This window comes from Molothrus aeneus, unplaced genomic scaffold, assembly GCF_037042795.1.
Source record: "Molothrus aeneus isolate 106 unplaced genomic scaffold, BPBGC_Maene_1.0 scaffold_40, whole genome shotgun sequence".
Taxonomy (NCBI): Eukaryota; Metazoa; Chordata; class Aves; order Passeriformes; family Icteridae; genus Molothrus; species Molothrus aeneus.
In genome coordinates, this window is record NW_027099068.1 from 562,587 (window position 1) to 586,925 (window position 24,339).

A 24,339-nucleotide genomic window follows, 5' to 3' on the forward strand; every position below is an offset into this window, starting at 1 on the left:
CCATGGCGTCGATCGCCGACTGTGGCCACAACGCCCGCCGCGCAACGGCCGCGGCTGCGCTGGCGGCGCGCGGCCTGAGGGGGGCGCTGCGCTCGGGCTCGCGCGTGCCCAGCGCGGCCCCGGCGCGGGCCGGACTTGGCGGGGACGAGCGCGGCAGAGCCGGGGCTGCGGGCACAGCGCGGGCGGGGCGGCTTCGGGGCTGGCCGCGCTCGGCTCGGCAGCGCCAGCTGCGAACCCCCTCTTTCTCTGGCTGCAGGCATCCTTCTGCCTTGGCCTTGCGCTACAACCCCCAACCAGCAAGACAAGGAAGATAAAACAGCCGCTTCTCTCGCAGTCAGCCTCCTGCTGCTCTTGATGCCTGCGCTTATTCCTGCCCAGGTCCCAGACTCCTCATTTCCCATCCTTGAACTCCATCAGATTCCCCTCAGGCCAGTTCTTTAGCCTGCCGAGGTCCCTCTGAATGGCGCAATCATTTGGGCTCTCAGCTGCTCCTGCCAGCTTTGTTTTGTCTGCAGACTTGCTGAGGGTGTGAGATGCAAAGCTGTGTTTGGTGTCAGGTACAAACAGGCGAAGTGTGTACTTGTGAATGCGAAATGTGTGGACATCGACAATGGGATAGTTGTGAATTCTAATAATAACTGAGGAAAATAAAGCATGGAAAAAGGCCTTTGAACCTATCTTTTGTTTGAAATTAACCCTGGTTGATTTAGGAGCATTGGAATTAAGGTGTTAAGGATGTTGCTTCTTGCTTGCATTTAATCCGTAAAAAAAAAAAAAAGCTCTGCAATAATAACCTTTTGAAGTATAATTTTAGAATATTACTTGTATCCTTGAAACTATAGCTTTGGAAGATATATAGGAAATATGCTTATCTCACGCCTTATTGAAGCAGAGAAAAACAGCTTGAGAAAGGAAGATGAACATCACCTCAAGGACTTATGGTTTCGACCAAAGGGAAGCTGGACATCACTGTTGTTAGATTTATAGTCTCTGCAATTAAAAGGTGGACACATCTGGGGAGCTGGACTCCACCAGATGGGATTCATCTTTCTTCTTTCGGAAACTGGACCATCACCATCTGGGGATACTCCTTTGAAAATACATCCTGAGAAATTCAAATCACAATAGTGTATAGAATTGTGATGTAATGATTTGGAATAAAAATTGCTGATGAGTAAAAATTGGAAATAGAAACTGTTAAAAAAAAAAAACCTGATGAGTACCCCTACAAATACCTGTAACCATCAATTATCGGTGTGCAGTTGGAGGGAAAACTTCCCCCACTGTACCCAGTGCTGTATTGCTCATACTTTACCATATTAAATAATAAATTGATTGCTGCTTGAATATTGGCCTAGTCAAGCTTCACATTCATAAAAAGCCCAAGGCCTGGAAAAGCAGATTCAAACACCCACCCAGAAAGTGCCCCAGGATGCCAAGGTCAATCTTTTCTCTACAGCACGGGTTTGCTATCAGAGTCTGCACGGGATTATAAAATCACCAGGAGAAAAGAGCATGAACAAGTTCTGCTCTGGCAGTACCTCAAGGCTTTGAGGGAGTTCGTTTGTGGTGCTTACTCGCTCACAGGGACACACAGAAAATGTTGAAATGGTAAAAATAGTCCAAACCCCTTAGAACTTGGAAGGAAAACCTGAGGTACTGGCAGCTAGCACCTCAGAAACACCTGGCTTTTGCTGCTCTCTTGTACCTGAGAGCTTCCTGGGCAGGGGCAATTCTTCCAATTGCATCAGCGTGGCCATGGCTAGAAAGGACAGCGAGCAGATGGATTTAGCTTCTCCTGCCAGCCCTGAAATGCCAGTTGTCATTTGTGTGCCCTGAGGATTCCGTTTCAGACTCTGAACTGGCGCAGCTGCTCCTTGGGCGCTGCTTGCACGCAGGCGCAGCGGTGCTGCAGCAGCTGTCCCGCACACAGGGAGGGCTCTGGAGCCTCCCCGGGGCCGCCAAGGAGCGCAGGAGGGAACGTGCCCGGGATCTGGTGCAGCACCGTGGGGTTGGGGGGATCCTTCGGTCTCTTGGATGGGGGAGGGAGCGGGGCAGATGGAATCAAGATGAGACAGGGATCAGACAGCCCCACACCAGGCAGCGTTTTCTCCTCTGACAGCTCCTCTGAGCTGAGCGAGCTGGTGAAGCCTGTGGAGCAAATGAGACCCAGGAGTGAGGGAAAGGCTGGCTGGGAAGGAGTCAGATAAAGCCTGTGTGGGCATTTCTCTTTCCAAGGGGCTCCTGGGGAGACAAAGGAGACAAGGAGGATGTCCCATCCCACGACATTTCCTGGGATATGTTTTGGTGGTGGCCTTGGCAGTGTTAGTGGTCTCAGGTTATTGGGAGGACTCTATGATCTTGAAGGTCTTTTCCAATGGAAACAGTTCTGCAATTCTAAACCTCCATTCCTGCTTTTGAAGGATGCAGTCCCAAATAGTCCCACATTTGTGTTTTTAAGAAATTTAGCATCTACCTTTCCTTGAAAGTAATAGGAATCAGGCTTTAAATGCTCTTGAAACACTTGAATTCCTTGATCTTAAGCTGTGTGTTTGAATTGAGGTGCTTTTGTACAGAAAGGTTTGACCATGGGATCGATGCAGGCAATTCAGCCACAATGGCACTTGTTTCATCTGCTTTTCTTTCTTCCTTTCCCCATGGGTGGCCAATTTGTATTTGTCTTGTCCTTTGAGTTCCAGCTCAGACTTGCTCATGCATGTGCTGTAAAATCTTATCTACCCCTTCTACTGAAAATGCCTGCAGACTGGTGGGAATTGCTAGAGACAAGGCTTACAAACCAGTCCCCAGTAGGATTAGCCCAGTGTTTCTGCTTAAATCCAGGTATGCTTGTATTAAAAATGAGCAAACTATTCTAACTCACTTGCCCCCTTCCCCATCTCCCCCCCTTTTTTTTTTTTAGCTTTTGGGGCAGTCCTGTGTGCCATTCCAGCTCCTTGTTATCAAGTGTGTGAAGGCATGGTGCTGCTGTAGCAGCAGCCTGAGTTGGGTGGGAACAAGTCCAAAGCACTGGGTCCCACAGCAGTGGACACGGTGAGAGACTTGCCTCTGCTGCCATGGCCATCCAGCCTGGGGAGAGCAGCTGCTGGGGCTTCCCCCATTCTGCCAACAGCAGTCTGCCTCCAGCACGTGGCCTGCATGGCCATGATTTTGCCAGAATGTGGAAAATGCATTGTTTGAATGTATTTTGATGGTGCCTGACATCACCTGACTGGAGCAGTTTGGTGGGCAGGACGCCCTGAGGGCAGGGCCATGGCAGGGATGGGTGGCTGGCACTGGCACTGGCACTGGCAGTGTTATTTTCCCAGGCAGGCTCCTGGTACAGCTGTGGGGGAGGGCACCAGCAGCTGTATCAGCCCAGCGAGCAGCAGCACATGGAGGAGACCCTCATCTGCAAAGAGCCCCTCACCCCCTTTGCTCCCCCATGGCAGCGCAAGATGATTCCCCGCAGGGGAAGGGCTGCTGCAGGCTGGAGACTCCTGCAGCCAGGCCTTGTTGCAATCTCCTTGCTGCAGCTGTGCCTGGAGGATGTTGGCCTGCAGCAGCACTGCTGATGCCCGGGAATGCTGCGGGGCTCAGAGAGGCAGAGTGTGTACAAAAGCTGCATTCAAAGCGCTGATGGCGGGAGCCCGGAGCCGCTGGCAAGGGCAGCAGCTCTTCTTCATTCCGTGCAGGTGAGAGCCCATCCTTGGAGCCTGTCCCTGGGGACAGGGAAACGCTCTGAGGGTAGGTTTGAATTTTCAGGGACAGTCCAAATGAGAATTGCTTTGAGGCATGTTGTAATGTTGGGTTTGGGTGTGTCTGCAGGAAAGAAAATGGGAATAAACCCCTTGAACAACAAAGGAGAACTCTGCATGGCCAATTTACACCCTGCAGATACACTGATCATATCGGCCCACTGAATACTGGGGGCATCTAATGCAGAGTGCAAAGCTTCTTTGAATAGACAGGAGAGATGAGACTTGAAGATGAGAAAAAGGGATCAGCCCCAGGGGTCCCATAGATTTGGCTTAGTTCTGCCAAATCAAGCATGATTTGTTTTATCTTTTCTGTTGGAGTGTATTTCAGAATGACTGCCCCTTGCCATTTCCATTAAGAAAATTTGGAATTGTCAGGAAGTGCCAGGATCAGAAATGTTTTGAGGTAGATCATGTTTATGTTTGGTTTGGGTGTCTGTGCAATAAAGAAAGCAGGAAATAAACCCCTGGAACAATGAAGTAGAGCAAAAGTGGAACGTTTGGATGGTCAGTTTGCTCCCTACACCTCTCAGCCAACTGAATTCTGGGGTCATCTACAGGGGAGTGCAAAGCTGCTTTTACTTCCACCGCCCGGTGTCAGAACCCAGGAAATTCCTCTGGCTGCCCTGGAGGACTTGAGCCCCTGCCCAGGGGGCTCAGAGACCCTGGCACAGAGCCCAAGACCCCTGTGCCTTTGATTTAGCCCTTGGAGAAAACAATTACCAACCTTATATGAAGAATTACAAGCCACGCAAGTTTAAGTAGTATGATAGTGAATTTATCACAGAATGAAATAGATTTTTGAGGTTTTTAGAATGGGGGCTCAGAGTCCCAAGATGGAGGAATTTGGGTGTGCCTTGTCCTTTTTCCTTCTTCTTCCTAGCCTCCATCTTCAGCTGTGATGTTGGCACTTTTAGATTGGTTTAGAGTAGAAGCTCACTGTCTAATATAGGTGATAGGTATTGGAAAGTAATTGTAAATATTGTACACGTAGTTTTTAGTAAAAAAGGTAACACCACCCCGGAGGCAGGCAGAGTGCCTCTGACATTCTTGCTGAGTGGACCTTGGCAGGCAGGAGAAAGAAGTTTATAGATAAGAGACAAGAAACAACCTTGAGACCGAGAAATGAAAGCTCTGACTCCTTCTTCGACCGCCTGGCTGGGAAAAGAGACTTTCTAACGTATCTCAGGGTCACTCTGACCAGCCAGAGTCCTGAGAGCCCAGGGCCATTGTTTGTGTCCCAGCACTTGGTTTGATGTGAAGAGAAATAAACAAAATCCCCCACCAACAAGCTGCAACCCAGAACCCAGTGGGAATTACAGAAATAAAGGCCTTGAAATGTAGCTTTGGAAAGGGTCTCCTTCCTAGACAGTGTGAAACGCTCAGGCCTGGCCTGGCTGGGCTAAGGGCTGGCTGCCCTTGGGAGGGGAATGGAAGGGGATGGAGTTGGGCTGGGGTTTTGCAGCCATGGAAACGAGAGAACCATGGTGAGCGTGTCACAAAGGGGCAGCCCCACGCTGGGGCGGTGCAGGTTGTGCTTGGCACGGCCCCAGCGGCAGCAGACGCGTCTGGCTCTGCCTCTCTGTGCCGAGCGCTGGCGATTGGAGTCACCCGGCCTTGTTCAAAGGCTGGCACCGAGCTCCCGGCGCTGACTGCTCTGAGAGCGTCCCCAAATTCCAACCCAGGCACTTCTGCCAGGCAGAAGCACGGGTTCAAACATGGATTTTACCGGAAAAGGAAAGACCCCTGAAGGAAAAGGTGAGGATAGGAGGGAGCTGAAAGGCCAGAACAAAATGGAAAAAAATCTCCCCAGATTTCAGGGAAAACTGCTTCATGGTGGTCAGTGCTGGCTCTGTGTCAGAGTAGGTGGCTGACAGCTACAGATGATCCTGCAAGGACACCCATGGCATCACAACATTCTGTCATTAGTTTACTCTGCATTCTCCTTTTTGACAGTAGCCAAATCACTCATACTGTCAGCCAGGACAGGGACTGTGGCCACAGCTGACCACAGCTAGGACATGGGCATGAGATGCAAGTCCTGTTGCTTTCTTTGCCATCAATGTTGGGTCTCACTACAGATAAATTTCCTGTTCTTCCTCTGCTTGCTGATCAGGCCTGACCCTGAGGGTGGGATTATGGTGCTACAGACACACCAATAAGGCCTGCCTGGTGGCTGAGAGGTCTTTGTGGTTTTCAGAAATAACAGTCACAGCTAGTGTGGGTTTTTCCTCTGGATTCACAGAAGGCAAGCCTCAAGAAAGAATCTTTTTCCCCTCTTATCATTGGAGCCTTCCATCTTTACCTTCGGACTTGCTAACTCAATACTGCTCGGAGCAATTAAATGCAGGCTAGTTCCATGAGAAATAAAACCAAATACATTTTCTCAATAATTAAAAATTATTCCCCTTGAGTGCCACACCCATTAGATGTGTTGATGATAAAGATGGGAGTTCACAAAACCCACTTCCTTTCTTGTGAGCATGCCTCAGCCGCACACAGAGGTGAGATTGGATGTGAGCTATTCTCTGTTGGGAGGAAGGGTCTTGTGGCAGCGCAGAGAGGCTGTGCACATTGCCAGGGAACAGCTGTGCCCTGCACGTGCCCCTGCAAGGAGCTGTGCTGCTGCCAGTGCCCCTGGAGCTGCAGGGCTGCTGAGCTGTGGGGCAGGCAGAGGAGCAGGAGGGTGCATGTGCAGCTGAGCCATTCCTGGAGAGCACAGGGCTCTGGGCTCCCTGCTGTCCCAGGGCAGCCCAGAGGCCAGGCTGTGCCTGTGCTAGCTCTGGGCAAGTGGCTCAGGGTTTTGCCCTGGCCTGCCTCAAGCGTCTGCCAGCAGGAGCATGTTTCCCTGTGCAGCTGTTTAGGAGTTTGCAGGAAATGCGTCCCATGAAATATGGAGCTGCAGCTGCTTTAGGTTTGCATGGTGGCCTCTGTTCTATTTTGTGTGTCCACTTTGCAGGCCTGACTGGTTACCCTCTTTCCAAGAGATTTTCCCTGGCAAGTCCCTCCATGCTCCTTCCCTCCAAGCCGTTGCCTCCCATCCAGAAGAGCTCTCCTTCTACCAAGCCAAGCCCAACATGCAGCGGAGAGCAGAAGAATGGGAAAAATGGCACTGGCTGGGATGAGTACAGGGTAAAAAAAGAGGAGCTGATTTCAGAGGGAAAAGAACCTAAGGTAAGGAGACCAAGCAAAGTCCTGTGTGGTAAATGTTCAGTTGATGTGCTGTCAGCAGAGCTCTGAGACCTTTTCCCTGACAGGAACTGACCCTTTCAGTGAAGTTTGAACAGGTCCTGGTTTGGCGCTTTAGCTGGGCCAGAAATGGTGGAATATGAAGGAAGGGTGTGCACCTGCCCCTGCTGCCTCCAGTCCCATTCCTGGCCATGGCATGGGGGCCCTGGAGCAACTGGGGCCAGCAGAGACCTTGCAGAGAGCAGCAGGGCAGGGAGCTCTGCTGAACTTCCTCAGTGCCAGGGAGCCTGAGATGATGGATGTGTGGGAGCTGGAGAGCAGCCAGCATCCCGAGAGCTCAGCAGCATCTAGGCTCAAAGGCTGCTGGGGAAGTGTAGGAGGGAAGGGCAGCAGCAGGAGAAATGAGGGGCTTGAGAAAAGCAGGTTTGGACATCCTGCAGAATGGCTTTGTGGGGACATGGCTGGAGATCAGCACTGGCTGTTTGGTACCTTAGGGGCAGGGAGAGAACAGTGATCTAAAGCCATTCCCATGCCATCCACAAGGCCAGTGGAGGCAGTGGCACCCCAGAACATCTTGATGTCAAACACGTGGAAGCCAGCTGGGAATGCAGCCACACTTGCAGAGGAATGAGCACGAGGGCAGAGGTGGCAAATGTGGGACGTGGTCTCTCCCTCACCACTTCCCTTTCCTAGGTCACCTTTCCCTGTCCTGGGCCAAGCTGCTCCATCAGTTTGGCTTTTTCTGGCAGGTCCCAGTTAAATGCATGGCGAAATGTCTTGAGGCATGAATGGGGGCAAGGCTGGATGCTTGATCTGAGCACTGTGTTCTTCTCTTTCCAGGCTTCCTTGCTCTATTCCAGTGGTGGGGATATGAAGAAGGGGTCACTGGGACTGCCTTTGATCCCCCCCATCCGCAGGGCAGTGAGTCCCCCTGTGGGCAGTGCTGCAGGGTCCCTGCCAAGCTCTCCCCAGCTGGAATTCCAGGAGTCCCAGGAGATGAGGTAAGCCAAGGTGTCTGTTACTCCAGCGTGCTGTTCACCTCACTCTTCCCTTCTTGTGTGGTTATTTTGCACAGCCATCTGTCTCCTGTATTTTGGAGAACCTCTGTGTATTCTATATTTTACCCATCCATGATCATCCAGCACAATGTGAAACACAACACCATATATACCCCAAGAGCAGAGGTGGTGGTGGGGAAGAGGAGGCAGGGCTTCAAAGCACCTCAAGATGGGTCCTCTGCTGGACGTGGCACTTGATTCCCTTTGTAATGGTTGTGGTCACATTTGGGAACTGTACTGCATGGGATGGGGTCCTGCAGGTCTTTGAATGCTGTGATCCTTGACTGTCAAATTCTACAACCAGGTGAATATGCTTGGGCAAATATCGGCTACTGGAGAGGTGTCTGCAAATTCAGGTGCTGCTTCTGTAAACATCAGGTGTAACTTCACTGTGCCTGGGCCTCCACTGTGAAACGAGATCCCAGATATGTTTTGGGGTATAGATGTATAATTTGATCAATGTTTAATATTTTGATCTGGGCTTAAGATCAAAGAGGTCAAGGTGCTAGAGAAGAGGCATAGGACTGTACCTGATGGAAAAATATTGGCTTGGATATGCAAGAGAAAATGTAGCTATTACCCTTATCCAAGTGCTAACAATAAAGAGGGAGTCACAGAAGTATCATTCCAATTGAAAATCTTTGGTGGAGCTTTTAAGGTGTGATCTGAACATCCTTTCCTAGCAGCTGAGTTGGGAACAGCCTTTTTGTTGTTGAAAGAGCCAGCAGGTGTAATATCATTCTCAGGAGACAGCAGTGTTCTGACCACATGTAGCACGAGGCTGTCACCAGGGTAAGGCACGGGCAGGCCAAGTCAAGCTTTGGCAGCTGTACAAAAGTAGCTGCCCTCCTTACAGACTCGTGCGTCAGCTCAGCAGCTCTTGCTGCTTCAGAGAGGCTGTAGGAGCCATTTGGCCCCAAAAGGAGAGGCAGCAGAACTGGGGAGTTCTGATGTAAGTTGAACAATGACTGCTGTGTTTCAGCCAGAGCTTGGCCAGCTCTGTGTGACTCCAGCAATGGCAAACTTAAGGACAATGAATCAGCTTTGCATCTTGTTGGGTTTCTGTGTTGCATTTCCCCCTTCATCACAGTGACCATGTTTAAAATTTTGCCTCCTCTTATGGTAAGCCCTTTCCCTCCCTTCTCTTTCTACCTCCTCACATGTTCTTTTGTCCTTCATTTTCTCAAGGCCAAGACTCAGCAGCAGAAGCAAAGAGAATTCTGAAGATGCAGGTAGGTACAGGGCATGTCTGTCCTAGAATGACCATTGTATTCTTGACTCAGAGGTGACATTTGGAAAGCTTGGTTTAAACCAATTCTTTTCAAAATTTCTTTAAATTTGTTTCAATTCTTTGTTGGGCTCTGTGGACTCTCTGAGAGTCCAGTCACTGGGAGTGTTCTCTCGTGGCACAGTGAAAACTCCTCCAGTGTGAAGTGTTGAGTGGTACCTGGGGCCCCCTGAAATGCAGTGCTGGAAGAGGATACCTTCCTCTCCATCCTGCACATTCTTTTTATCTCCCTGCAGCCTTTTTAGTGTCACAACTAGTAGGGAAAAAGAAGGCATTTAACATGAAATGAGAGATGTTCCCACTCCTTCCTCCTGCTTTCGAAACAGAAAACCTTTCCTTAGGGCAGTTTCTGAGCTGAACCCTTTGGGATCTGAAGGAGATTCATGGACATTGCCTGGTTTTGCACTGGCAGAAATAGGGAAACCTCCTATGATAGAAAGTCCTTTAGAATTTTCCAGTGACGGAGAAGGAGGCTTCCAAATGGATGCAGCCTAGGCAGGGTGTGAGTTTGTCATGCTGTGACAGCACAAGCCCAAAGCCACCTATGGCAGGTTCACAGTGACAAATCTCTTCCCTGGCTGTCTCTGCCTGTGTCAGTGTTGCAGGCTGAGGCTGGGGCAGGAGATGCCTTCTGCCTTGTCCCTGTCCCTGCCTTGCCTGATCCCTGACAAGTGGAATTGTGCCAGACAAAATGCAGTCTCTGCTGCGTCTGGGTCAGGCAATGCTTTCAAGTTGAAAGCCTCAATGACACTGTTGTTGTTCCTTAGGCATCTCTGGGCGTGTAATGATAGGAGAGATGAGACTTGGAGAAATAATTCTGCTGATGCAGAACAAGGGATCAGATCCCCTGGTCCCTTTGGGGCTCAGGGTTAGTTCTGCCAAATCCTGGCTATGGCCCCTTTGGAATGACTCCTTACTTGCTGATGTGCATCTGGAATGCTTAATGCAGCCAGAGAATTGTCCTGCTCAGTAAGTAAGGTGACATTTTTGCTGGATCAATTCTGGACTAGAAATTTCCTATCTCATTAAACCTTACCTGTCTCACTATTACTGACCCCAGCATTCTACAGGGTGAAGGAATCCAGGTTTAAGACACTCATCCTGCTTGGCTGCCATAGGATTTTATTCTCTGTGCAGCCATGTAAAGAGCTAGTTCTCTTAATTCTAACTGCTCTGTTGGAGAGTATTTCAAAATGACCTACCCTCTGCTATTTCCATTAGGAATATTTTGAATTGACAGTATTAGCCAAGATCAGAAATGTTTGGAGGCAGGTCATGTTTATGTTGGGTTTGGGTGTCTCTGCTGAAAAGACAGCAGGGAATAAACCCCTGGAACAAGTAAGTAGAGCAAAAGTGGAACTTTGAGATAAGCACTTTGTTCCCTACAAAGACAGGCTCACAGAATACTGGGCACATCTAATGCAGAAAGCAAAGCTTCTTTTGCTTTCTAAAATGTGGTGCCATTGTTTGTGTCCCAGCACTTCTTTTGTTGCAAAGAGTAATATAAAAATCCCAAAAATGCAAAACCTGACCTGGAATTGAGTGGGACCTACAGAAACAAAGGCCTTGAAAATTACTTTTGAAAACAATTACTTCCTTGCCAGTGTCAGATTCTAGAGAGCACTGTGAATTCCCAACTGTTTGGAAGGAAAGGGATCGTGTAGTAGTGGGGAGGCAATGGGCACCACATGAACTAGTAGAGCCCTTCTCTCTTGGCTTACCAGCTCCATATTGTTCAGAAAAATAAAACTGATGCTAGTTTCATGAAAAATAAAAAACCAAGCAATCTTTTCAGTAACTAGAATATGCTTTGAATTCCTCACTCATTAGATGGGTTGATTGTAAAGGCATGAGTTCAATTAACTCACTTCTTCTCTTGCACCTGAATGTCAGCTTCTTCTGAGCCTACAGCAAAGACCCAGAGGAAGAAGGGAAAGAGCTCTTGGTGCAAGACAGGAGCTGGGATGGCTCTGTTCCCAAGGGAACTGGCTGACCTGTTGGGCTTGGAGCCTCCTGTGCTGGAGCCCGGCCTTGGGAATGGAGGTCTGGGCTCCCGGGCGGCTCAGGGGCCTTGGCCCAGGAGCCCCGGCAGAGGCCGCGGAGCCGCGCTGGCCCCAGGGGCACTGCCAGGGAGGACAAGGACAGAGGGGAGGGGGGAGCTGGGCTGCTTGCTGGCAGCAGGAAGGGTCTTGTGGCAGCGCAGAGAGGCTGTGCACATTGCCAGGGAACAGCTGTGCCCTGCATGTGCCCCTGCAAGGAGCTGTGCTGCTGCCAGTGCCCCTGGAGCTGCAGGGCTGCTGAGCTGTGGGGCAGGCAGAGGAGCAGGAGGGTGCATGTGCAGCTGAGCCATTCCTGGAGAGCACAGGGCTCTGGGCTCCCTGCTGTCCCAGGGCAGCCCAGAGGCCAGGCTGTGCCTGTGCTAGCTCTGGGCAAGTGGCTCAGGGTTTTGCCCTGGCCTGCCTCAAGCGTCTGCCAGCAGGAGCATGTTTCCCTGTGCAGCTGTTTAGGAGTTTGCAGGAAATGTGTCCCATGAAATATGGAGCTTCAGATGCTTTAGATTGCATCGCCGCCTCTGTTACATTTTGTGTGTCCCTTTTGCTGGCCTGACTGACAGCAGTGGTCCCAAGGAGGTTACCTTGGGATCTGCAGTTTCCCTGCCAACATCTCAAATGCTTTTACCTTCCAAGGCCCTCCTTTCACATAGCTGCTATCTGTCTCTTTTTTTATTATTATGCTGACCATTCTGCAGGAGCAAAAAATCCTGATTTAAGACATTGCTTTTTTTCTACTGTGTTGCCACTTAATTTATCCTCTGTGAAGCTGTTGTATAGAATTGCAATTAGAAAATCAGCCTTTAGTCAGCCTGGCCCGAAAGTGGCCCAATCTCATACAGTTTAGAATGAAAATCCTTGGGGAAAATGAAATATCTATTGTTAAGAACACAGTTCACATTTGGGTAACACTCCTGCACTCCTGCAATGCTCAGATTTTCTTTCAATGTCCTCTAAAATTTTCCGACAAAGAGAAGACAATGTTGATCTAAATGCATCCAGGTATTAGAACCTGGGGCTTCTTTCAGGAACAGGAAAGATGATGTTTACTACAATCAGCATGAATAAGGGCAGATAAGAATCTCTGTCCAGAGCAATCCCCATCTCTGCCCTTCTCTATCAGACACAGAGGCTCTCCAGCATGCAGGGGCTGAGGCCTTCACCATGCAGCAGGTTTCAGTCTGCTGGCCAACAGAGCCATGGCATGTCTGCTGCCAGTAGCCCATCCCTTGGGAGAGGGTCTAGGCATTGTACCTTGCTGCTCTCAATCCCAATCTCTGTGTCTTGAGAGCTCTGCACTCTGGAACCTGTCTTGCCTGTTGCTCAGCATTGCGTTTTTGGGGGCTTGAAGTCTGCCAGAGGTTTACAGGAACCTTTGCTTCCATTCCCAGGCCTCCCACTGAGCCAGGCCAAGGAGACAGATCATCCCACCAGTCCTGGTCTAACGAGGGACAAAGAGCTGAGGGACGGCTTTGGAAAGGTAAGGGATAAGGACAGGGATGATCAGACTTCCTTTCTCGTGGCTGTTTAGTGCTTGGCCTAAAATGTCACTGAAAATCATCATCTGCCACTCTTGGGAATATATTGGACAGCTACAGAACCATTGCTTGGCTATTTCCGGTGGTGCCAAGGTCCCTGGTTTGGAGATGGTGCTAAGGTCATGCCAGAAGCATTCTTTATGTGCAAAGGCTGTTTTAGAGAAGTTCTGAATGGCAGAGCAAGCTACACATCCGTGAACGTGGGCAAAGCGCACCCTCGGAAGCAGAAAAGCAAAGATTCTAATGTTGGGTGTAAGCAAGGCTGCAAAAGAAAATGGGAGAGGTTGATTTTTCCTGGTCACCTTTGTGGCTGTATCTCACAGCCCTCTCATTCTCAAGTTTTCTGCTCATTGCCATCAGTGTTTCTGCAATTTGTTTTCACGTGACTCCTCCTTTTGGTCTCCTGGTCTCAGAGACCAAGTCCTTCAGAGCCCTTCAGAGCTGAGTTGTTCAGAAGCCAGGAAGTGAGAAACAGCTGCAATTCCTGGCCACGAGTGTTAAGCAACAGCTCATTAGCCCTCCTTGCTGGGTATTGCACATGGTTTTTATTCTCCTGCCATGGCCTGTAGGAACTGAACTGCCTGCTCACTGGCCATGTCAGCTCTTCCTCTGTCTTGGAGCACTCCTATGACTTTGATGCTTCAAGCAGGGCTTCCTGACATAGGTTGCAGTTGCAGCAGTGGAAGGTTGTGGCACTGAAGTGTTCCCCCTCACTGTGTGTAATTGCCAAGGTGAGGACAGGAGACATTCCTCTGAAACTATTGGAATGTGACTGGAGCTGCATTGAAGCCTATGGCACTGTGTGGACTCTGTGCTCCTGATGAGATGTTGTGTGTGGTTTGTGTGTCTCTGCTTACAGTCTATGATGTATTTCCATTGCACCCAGATCCGTGCTGCTTTGTGCATGTTGGCTCAGAAGAACTTGGGGCGGAAGGACGCAGAGCTTTTGGAGAGAGAGATGAAGAAAAGGAGACAGAGGAAAACAGCATTGCCGCCTATTCCTGAGACAGTCGAGCCTGGGGATGCAGCTGAAGCAAGTAAGTGGTGGCTACACTTGTGGTGGTCCTTTTTGACCACTTGCTTGCCCTTTGCACAGCGTTGCAATCAGACTGGGGAGCTGTTCTGCTTGCATCTGAGTGGAAGCTTGCTTGGGATTGAATTCTGTTTCCCAAAGAAAAATAGAGAGGCATGAAGTGTCTTGCCCCTGGCCTCACTGAGTCAGTAAGAGAATATCAGCTTGCCCCCTTCACCTCTAAAGTCTTTCAGAGTAGAAAATTCTGTCTTGCAAAGTACACTGGGGTTTCAGACTCTCTCCTGGAGAGCAGCCTCCAGGGAAGGGGAGTCCAAAAGAATGCTTTTCAACCAGGCTGCAACCTGGAAGAAACAAAATTCAGCTCCATGTAATGAAAACACCAGAGATCCTTCTCCTGCCACTCCCTGCTGAGGAGCTGGCGCTGTAGAGCTGTGCTGAAGCCCCAGCCAGGGCTTCTGTTGTAGCCCCAGGGGCAGCAGCGTTCCCGACTGAATCCCGGCTGAGGGGCTCTGCCTGCAGGGCTGTGAGCGCTGCCCGAGGGCGGCAGCGGGGCCCTGAGGAGGCAGCACTCAGCCCGGGGCCAGCACCCAAGGTTATCTGCACTTAGCTTTGGCAACTGCCCCTGCCAGCCTCTGCAACAGGAGAACAAAGGCAAAGCAATGCTGGGTTTCCTTGTTTCTTAGGGGAAGCATCACTGCAGTTTGGCTTTAAGCTAGAATAGGGTAGATTTAGATTAGATATTAGGGAGATTTTTTTTTTTAATAATGAAGGGAATGAAAAGCTGGAAGGTTTGCCCAGAGAAGCTGTTGCTGGTCCATCCTTGAAGGTGTTCAAGACCAGCTTACATGGAGATCTGAGGAACCTGATCAGGATGAAGATGTCCCTGCTCATCTAGTCCAACTCACAGGAGTTGGACTAGATGGTGCTTAAAGGTGCCTTTCAACCAAACTCTTCTAGGATTCTGTGATCATTGTCCTATGTTAGTGTTATACTTGCTATAAAGTGGTATTTCATTGTTACACTTGAAATTCTTTGGGATAACAAAGAGATGTTACCCAGCTCCAGCAAGTTTTCTGTCCAGCACTCTCCCCTTACAAGCTCCTCTTTGGTCCCTGCAGCCTTTAGCCTACCACCTGTTGATGGCACAGCTTCTAGAGTGCAGAGAACACACCCTGGTGGTGCCTTGAAGAAGGAGGTTGTGAGGAAGCAGGACAACGTTCCCTTACTGCCCAATACACCCATCATCCATGGGGATGGCAGCTTCCCACACAGCTCCTCAGGTAAGCCTGCTCCATGGCAGCTTTTCCCACTCGGGTTTGTCCTTGCACAAGGAGCACAAACTGCCTCCTGCCTCAGCCAGCACTGCTGGGATCTTGGCTCCATAGTCTGTCCTGAGAGTGAACAGCAAATGTACTTTTGAGTTACTCCAGCTTGGAAGTACTGGAGCAGTTGGTTCTTAGAGATCCATTGGAAAGCTGAGCTGAATAAAGTCGTGGTAAAGGCCTGAGCTCTGGCTTTTGCCCATGCTGAGAGTCCAAACTACAGCACTGGTGCCAGGAGGCAGCTGGGACTGCAGGGATGAGCTGCAGGGCACTCTGCCAGGCTGTGCTCACTGTGCTCCTACGAGAACCACCACGATCCGTTGTTCACTCACCATCTGGGCCCTGTGCCTGTGCTGCTGTCCAGTTCTGCAGCCAGCTGTCCTGCTATCCAGCAAGGGCTGTCTCTGCAGGGCACTCAGTGGCTCGGTGCAGTCGTGCTGCTGCTGCTGCCAGAGGTGCCCGATGGCTCCTCGCTGCCGCCATCCCACAGCCTGCAGTGCCAGGAGGGAACAAGCAGTGCCTCCTGTGTCACCCAGCAAATACAGCACCCCTGTGCAGCAGATGGCAGCCAGCAGGGGCTGCCTGCTGCTCCCAGGCTGTTTGCTGCCTGCAGCAAATACCCAGCAGATAGTCCCTATGGCTCTTGTCTCTCCTTTGTGGGCAGCCTGCCTGTGCTGTGATCCCAAGTAGGGTGAGATAAGAAGAAGGGAGCTAGGAGTGATACTTGAATGCTCTTTTCTAGTGATGCTACTTCCATGTTCAGAATTGACCAGAACTAGCCTGGTGTGGCTCTCCATTCACAGGGAATCCAGATGTGTGTGCCTACCTCACTGGTGTCAGTGGCTGGGGTACCTCAGTGACATCCAGATTAGCTCCCTTCTGAATATTTTTGATGTTAGGGTTCCTCCATACCTTGTGAGAACATGCAAGGTAGCACAAAAACCCTACAGAGTCCAGAGCAGTTCATCTAGATTCTGTGCAATATTTATACTCCATCATTTTAGACATCTCAAATGTTTTCATCTATGCATTAGAAAATGAGCTTTTGAGTGCATGACATGACAGTGCTTTTGATGACAAATGGGTTTCATAAGGAATGCATTTATCATTAGTTTTTTCTCATACCTTGTAAATTGTTTTCCTTACCAAAAAATTCAATTAAGGCAAACCCAGGTCAACTGATTAACAAGAGAGTGCATCTGCCAACAATGTGGATCTGTATTTGCATATTTTTATCCTCAGAGTGCATTTGGAAGGCTTTTTTATCAACTGTCTAGTCTGGAAATTGCGTTTTTCCACAAGAGAAAGCTTAGAAACTGCTGCATTTGCAAAGACGTCCATTAGATGGGAAATCAATTTCACCTCAGCATCCTTGAAATACAGGCAGTGTGTACCTCTGAAAGAGGAAAAGGTTCATGATGCTTGGAAAGAAGAAAATCCATGAAGTACTCCCTTCCCAATAGCAGGCTAAAATGTATGTGCACTCAGCTGCCTCTGTCTGGAATATTTGCAGGCAATGGGAACAGAGGCGCTGTCAGGTGGGAAGGGTCAGGTGTGGCTGTTCCCTGGCAGCTGCTCCGTGGGGATTGAGCCGGGCCCAGCAGGGCTGGGTTGTTCAGGCTCGGCTTGGTGCTGTCTCCAGGCAGCTGCAGGTCTCTCCTCAGGGAGTTGCAGAGGGCCCTTGTCCTCAGGGCTGGGGGCAATCAGGACGCTGAGACAAGAGGGGCCCCTGGGGGGTTCCCTCCTGGGCAGCCAGTGCTGCTGGTCAGCGCTGCCTCGCAGGGAGCGGGAGCTCTGTGGCCGCAGGAACTGCCGCCGGCTGTGGCACCTGTGGCACTTGGGAGCTGGCGCTGCGGGGGCAATTGTCAGCTTCAGCCCGGAGCTGGGCCCAGCTGGGGGAGGCTGGGAGCAAGCAAGGAGCCCCAGGAGCCAGACAGCAGGGAAGCCTCTGAGCCAGCGCCAGTTTGTAGCACACGGAGCCCTGGCTGGCAGATGGGGCTGAGGCCGCTCCATGGCGGGGCCTTGCCCAGGGCTGCAGCGCCCATAGCCGACCCTCTCCTCACAGTGACCTCGCAGACGGCCCCTGGTGCCAAGCGCCGAGAGGAGCTGCTCCGTGGGCGTGGGCAGAAGGACAGAGCCTCTTCAGACCCACAGCAGTCCTTGCAGGAGGCAGTCTCCTTGCTGGGCAGCAATGACTGGTAAGAAAGGCCCCGTTCCCTCTGTGTCCCTCTCGGCATTAAGGTCGGTCAGAAGCGTGTCTTGCTCGTGCCTCGGAGCCCCGAGAGCCCAGAGGGCCAAAGGGCACTGGTGAAACCACTGCAGAGCAGGGAGAGGATGAAGATTGGAGAGCAGCCTTTTCTTGGCCTTGCTCTGCAGCAGTGCTGCAGCTGCAGCAGGTCCGTGCTGTTTCCTCGCTTTGCCTGCTGCTCCATGGAGCTGCAAAGGAAACCTTGAGGGAAGAGAGAAAGCTCTGGAAGGAGATGATTTGCTGGCTGAAGGCAGAAGCAGGATGGCAGAAGTTTTGAGTCTAGAGATTTGGGTGCCTCGGGCCACTGGCCCAGTAGGACTGAGTAAGATTCCTCTCTGCTCCCACTGCTGACAGCAATGGCAGGTGACAGGGTCTCCCTGTGACCTCCTGCATGGGAGTCCCAGAAGCAGTTGATCACTTTCTGGTGGATGCTTCATTCACACTGGGTTAAGGACTCCATTCCCACTGGGATAAGCATGAAAAATCTGCCACGATGCATCTCCTTGTGCAGTCACCTTTGCTTTGCCCTTTCTCTTCTGCTTTCTCTTCCCCATTTCTCTTTGGTGCCCTGTGAGGTGCAGAGAGCTTCTGCAGGTGTGGGGGTCCGGATGACCCTCAGGGGTGCCCGTGGGATCGGTCACCAGCCCTGGGCTGCAGCCCTGATGCCTCACAGACCTTCCTGTGGCTGAGGGCCTGCACAAAGCAAGTGCTCAGAGACAGAGTTGTTTGCACCTTTTAAATAACCTGTTGCTGTTGTGGGGGATGTTTTAGGTAGGGGGTTTTGGGAAAAGCCAGAGTTTCAACAGTTCTTGCCCAGGGGTGGAATCTCCTGGGACATCCTGCTGCTTTTTTGGGGAATGTGTGAGGTGGAGTGGAGGGGGTGACAGAGAGGCCGAGATTGTAGAGTGGAAACTCAGCTCCAGAGTGGCAGTGCAGACTCTCCCTGCTGAATGCCTGCTGGGGCTGACAAAGAAGGAAAATGCCCCAATAACAGCCCGGTGGCACTGTGTCTCAGGGACAGGTACAGGGAGGTGACAAGAAACAGCAGCATGGCCCGGTCTCACAGCTTCTAGGAAGCAGTGACAGAGGGGCCTCATGTGCCAGAGATTTCAGAAAGGCTGTCTTCTTAAATGGCCACTCTGAAACCCCTCTCTTTGCCTCTTGGGTTTGTGAATGCTTTTGACAGCCACAGCATCCTGGGGTGGAAAGAGCCTCAATCCTGCTGCAGCTCTGTGTACTGGGTGCCCTCTAATGGTCAGCATCAATTGTCCTTAATCTCTAAATTATTCATATGTCATCTATTTCTTGAATCTTTCTCCGAGTAAATACTTGGAAAGAAATTGAGTATCAGACAGTGCAGGGAGACTGAATTCCTCCCTCTTCCGTGCAGGCAGGCCTTGTGTACAATGCTAACTTTGTGTTTACCTGAGGACAGAACCTTCTGCAGGTGTCTGAAGGTGCAGGGAGAGCCCAGGCTCCTTCCCCCAGCAAGGGCAGGGAGCAGGCTCTGGCCAAGGCCTGTGCTGCTGCTGCTCCTGGTCCCTGTGGCCCAGGGTTTGCTCTCTCCTCCCCAGCAGGGGCCACGCCCCGGTGCGGCAGTGTGCGGCCCAACTCCTCCTGTCCCTGATGCAGAGAATTGGAGTCACCAAGCTCGCAGGCACAGCCTGGGCTGAGAGGCTGGCACACGTGGCAGGGAAGCTTGCTCAGGACTGTCACAAGGACACAAGGTAATGATCTTCATTTCACCTCCTAAACCAGGAAAACCCTTTTGTGTCTGGCTATAAAGGTGAAACCACACAAGAGTGGAAACTAAAGGGAATATGAAGTTACCTCACGGTGTGAATAAGGGTCACAGAATCATGGAATATGCTGAGTTGGAAGGGACCCATCAGGGTCATGGAGTCCATCCAATGGCCATGTGCAGTGACCCCAAGAGTCACTCCATGTGCTTGAGAGCCTTGTCCAAACACTTCTTGAGCTCTGTCAGCCTTGGTGCTGTGACCACCGCTCTGGGCTGCCTGGGCAAATGGCTGTACTGGGAAACCTGAGGCTGGCCAGCAAAAAGGAGCATTGCCAACTTTTTCCTGTGGCTTGAAGGATTCTTTACTGAGATCAAAAGAGCTCAGATCAGCCAGTCCAACAGTCTTGTTTGGCCTTAGGTGCACAACACAAAGCCAAAGTGTTGGCTAATGTTCATCACTGAAGGATCCCAAACATCCATTTCTCATTAACTTCAGACTTGCCTAGAAATATTTCAGGGGTCTTTAGCCAACATATTCAGTCTTTCTAAACCTGTTCTGCAGGTTTCTAGAATGCTGTTATCTGTGGCTCAGTGAGCTCCACATTTCTTCTTGAAGAAAGCTGTGGTTTCCTAGTGGCAAAATCAACCCAAACCACCAAAATCCCCTTCCTTTGGTGATGAAATTCCCATGAATAGCTGCCAAGAACACCAGAGCAACTAGCTGCCCCTGTGCATACACATAGTATAGAATAATCAAGAGGATGCATGAGGTGTTTTGTCCTGGCTTCCCTGCCAGTTAAAGAAAGGCAAATTAATGTGCAATGGCAGCAAGACACTGCTAATAGGCTCTGACAACAAAGCAGATGCGTTTTGCTTGTTCCCTGGGATCCTTTGATGCCACAGAAGCACACCCCCAGTTTCAGAGTGAAATGGTATTTTTCTGTTGCCCCACATTCTCCTCCTGCCTCTTGTGTTCAGCTGGCAGCACTGTGCAGTGTCAAGTGAGGTAAATCTCCCTCTTTGCTGAGTAGGTAATGCCTTCTCATGCAGGGATTGCACCTGATGAGTTTAAGGTATCGGCCTCTTCTGTTAACACTCTTCCTGTGTTTGTTCACTTTTCTTTCACTTCCTTCCTTCCTTCCTTCCTTAGGCATTATGGACAGGAGATGGTGAAGATGTTGCTCACTCATCAACAATTTAAAATGCTTCTGGAACAATCTCTTTCCCCCCGTGACCTGGAAGATATTCTGACAAGAATTAAGAAGGAAGTAAGTGCTTGGCAGGAGAAATGTCTCCTTTGTGCAAGTATTGCCACTGCTAATATGAGATCAAACATACCCAATCTGTCTTTAGCTCATTCCTCTTCTGCTGAATCATTTTGCTCCTGGGAATGAGCTGTTGATCCTCAGCCTGTTCATCAGCAGGCCACAAAGGAACTGATATTATTAGGGAAAAAGTGGGGTTTTGAATATTTTCAATATTGGTCACAAAGAGGGAAGGGAAAGAGGAGAAAATGGGTTTACATTTAAGAGTAACCCCCACCATGCTCTCCCTACTCTGCCCCCTGTAAAGCAATTAAGTGAGAATTGTGCTTCTGAAGATAACAGTCTTTGCAAAGGACACTGGAAGTAGTAGTGCCAAGAAAATTTCCAAATTTACAAAAGATGTCCAAGTCAATCCTAGTTACTACAATGACTGTCTGTCTTTTGGGAATGCTGCCCTGCTGTCAAGCCCTGTGGAGCTGGAAGAAGCTTGGTGAATTCAGCAGCATCCAGTGGAAAATCCTTTGTTTGTTTGATGGGGGGGATTTTATTTTTTTATCAACATTACAGAAGGGAGCCTGCCTTTGTGCAGGCACAGGGAGAGTGAGTGTTGAACCAAATCAACTTCCAACACAATGGGCCAACCCCCAAAGAGTCCAGTTTGTTCTGCTGCTTCCTTCACAAACACTCGTTGCCTGCCAGTTTGCATTATTCCCATTTATGCTCAAGACAAAGGAATTTGGGATTTTAGACTGCTGCTCAGTCTGGTAGCACCCATAACCTGCCTTGGGCTGTTGAAAACAAAGAGTTGGCATCACTCAATCTCTGGTCTGTTTCCATCTGTAAGTTAGGAAATGTTTCCCTAAGCCTTGGTAGCAGTGATCCTGGTTCTAACTTGTGTTTTCAACAGGGAATTTCCTGATTTATATTCTAAAGATGGATGGGGTTTCTCTATGTCTTTGTAGGGCATGGCAAACCAGAAGGCTGAAGGCCCATCTGTCAAGGAGCCAGTGAAGGAGAGGAACGATGGCTCAAAGAAGCCCCAGGCCACATTGTCTTCTAGCAAACGGTACTGAGCACTTTTGTCAGATGAGACAAAGCACATGACAAGCTTTACATGTCTCTTCCTCAGGAAAATCTTCCTGGAAGACATGACCAGTGCCACAGATTGTTTCCTTTCCCTACAAATGCTCTAGGATAAAAAATGTCGACTTCTGCATTGTGCTGAACACAACTTCTCTGGAGGGGTTTCCACAAAAATGGAGAGACAAAAAGACACCCGTTGGTTGCAGCTCAGAGGATGCAGTGCAGTGGCAAGGGCAGTGTTGTGGAGGCTGGGAGAGGGCCAAGTTTCTGCTGCCTGACTTGGGACAAGTAAATTCAACCAGGGCTTTTTTTCCATCTGAGTGGAGTCTTTTTCAGATGGTGTTTTGATGAGAAATCTCAGTCTAGAAGCAAGATGCCATTCCACAAAGATGCAGTTCTCATCCATGTGGTTTGGCCTAGCTGAATCATGGTTTTCTTACCCTCAAACAGTACCAAGTTTGAGTAGTAAGGAGCAAGGCAATTTCTGAACAACTTCAGTCAACAGGTGTCTGAATGTGGACTTTTTGTCTTGATATTCCTGTCCTTCATGTAACTTGCTTGATGGACAGCATGTTTGGTGTATTTCTCCCTGTGCTGCAATCAGCATTTAAGACAGGAATTTGCTCCTTGCTGTCTCTTCATGCCACTGGCAGAGCTACTTGTACCTGTTCTCCTCTGATAGCAGAGGGGATTTGTTTAGCTCTGTCCTGCTCAGCAGTGGCAGGAAAGTGGCCACATGCCTCAGTAGCACAGCTAGCATCTTCCTGTGCTCATGGAAGAGACAGGTTGATCAGGAGAATTGTTCCCAGTGGGGTTGTTAAGCTGTGCATCTAGTCTCTAGGGAAGCAAATGAAATGTGAGTGTAGTTCTGGCATGTCAGGCTTCTGTTTTTATCTCTGTTACTGATTTTCTGAATCCTTCAAATATGGTCCTGTTTACCTGTTCAGATGCATCTGAGCTGCTTTTCCAGATTGTCATGCCTGGTTGTAGAGACACTTCTCCAGAGTGATGAGTTTCCTTATTGTAAGACACACACCTCCCATATGAGGAGGCATTTAAACTTGGAAGTAGTGTCTCTCTTTCTCCACAAAGCAATGTGACCTGTGTGCCCTGGCAGCCATCTGAAGATAGATCAGATGCATCTCATCCTTGGTTTTCCTGAGTGAGCAGTGCTGAGAATGTCACTTGCAGATTGTCTGCCATAATGATTGTCATGAGGTCCACGTTGTTCTTCAGAGCCTCATGATTTTCCAGCTTGAAATCACATAATTGGGAAAGCTGCTCAAGATGTTTTGCTCACAATTAACTGAAGGTATTGTCTGTGGCTGCAGCTCTCTCCATAGAGAGCAGCAGGCACAACTTTCCCAGGCATTGTCCTGGGGAAAGCTGTGAGAAGATCAGAGAAAAGAATGAGAAACAATTCTTATCTGCACTTGCTGCACCTCTTGTTGTGAACATGTGGAATGTGTTATGGAGATTTGTTTACCAAAGGGTAATTTCTTAATTGGCCACTGGTGATGGTGTTTTGGATTCAATTGACCAATCTGGTCTGTCTGTATCTGACTGTCTGTAAGGGTGATGAGTTTCAGTATAGTATAGTATAGTATAGTACAGTATAGTATAGTACAGTACAATAAAGTGATTGATCAGCCTCAGCCTTCTGGAATCATGGAGCCAATGCTAATTATTTCCTCGACAGGGATGCCATGCTATGATAATTATCACCACCAGGTCCTCATTTGGTTTTATTTTCCAGGCTGAAATCTCTCTCTGATGGACACCTCCTACACCATGCAAAAGCCCAGGTCACGTCACCTCCAGCTGTGGAAGAAACGGAGCTGCTCCAGAAGCTTTACCATCTCCTGGAAGCCAAGGGGTTTCAGACAAGGATGGAAGGAGTGGAACTCCTCCAAGACCTGTGCAGAACAAACCCCTAGCTCATCTCCACTAACATTGTCCAAGTATGTAGGGTATCTTCACTGCTCCTTTCCTTTAGCTCCTTTCCTAAGCCTGTAGCAGCAAAGTTAATTCAGTGTGTCTTGGCACTCTGTCCTGGCTGTTTGGGACATGCTGGTCCCTCTTACCCAGACAAATGTAATTCAGGTCCAGGCTTCAGGACAAGTTATTTCAGTCCAGCTGTATTTGTCTGGCAGGTGCCTATTGATGCTGTTCATCAGATGATGGCAGAATTTTCTGCTGGTGTAACTGCTGCTCTCTCCTACTCCCAGTTGGGTGAAGTGAAGGGAATCCAGCCCCTGAAAGCATGGCAATTGTTCTCTAGACCAAAAATGGGTTTGCATAGGGAAGAGAAGTATCAGGCTGGGTTGGTTTAGACCCAGTTGTTTTTTCAAAAACAACATTTCTATGAACTCCATCTTGTCTTACACAGGCACAGCTCTGGCTACTCATTTCCATCCTTGTTCCTATTCCTCTTGGTAAAGACAGTGTTCACCCTTCTTGGGGGTCTTTTTTTCTCTTTGGAAAAGGAGGAAAACAGCAAAGGACTCATCTCTGCCTTCTCCTCCCAGTAGCTGCTTTTTCCCTTTTTCCAGGAAAAGGTGCCTGACAATGAGGCTGTCAAGGGACTGAACCTGCTCTTATGAGAGCTGTACAGCACATGACATTTCAGAAGTCCACCTGTTACTTAGAGAAATGGTCTGGATCCTGGAAGAGTTGATCAGAGCCCTGCTCTTCTCCAGACACAGGCTCTGAGACAAACAAAAGAAAACTTCTATCTCCTCCAGCCATAGTTTTGGCAAAGTCATAAC

The 24,339-nt window shown here is 49.6% G+C and overlaps 1 protein-coding gene across 1 annotated transcript in view; it reads left to right on the plus strand.

Annotated features, from left to right (window-relative positions):
• LOC136570838 (zinc finger protein 271-like) overlaps positions 1 to 24,339 on the plus strand; it is a 430,233-nt gene that overhangs the window by 366,374 nt on the left and 39,520 nt on the right. Inside the window, exon 7 of the mRNA XM_066571243.1 lies at positions 20,489 to 20,495. Within this exon, the coding sequence (XP_066427340.1) occupies positions 20,489 to 20,495 (7 nt within the window). The remainder of the gene's footprint in view (positions 1 to 20,488; positions 20,496 to 24,339) is intronic.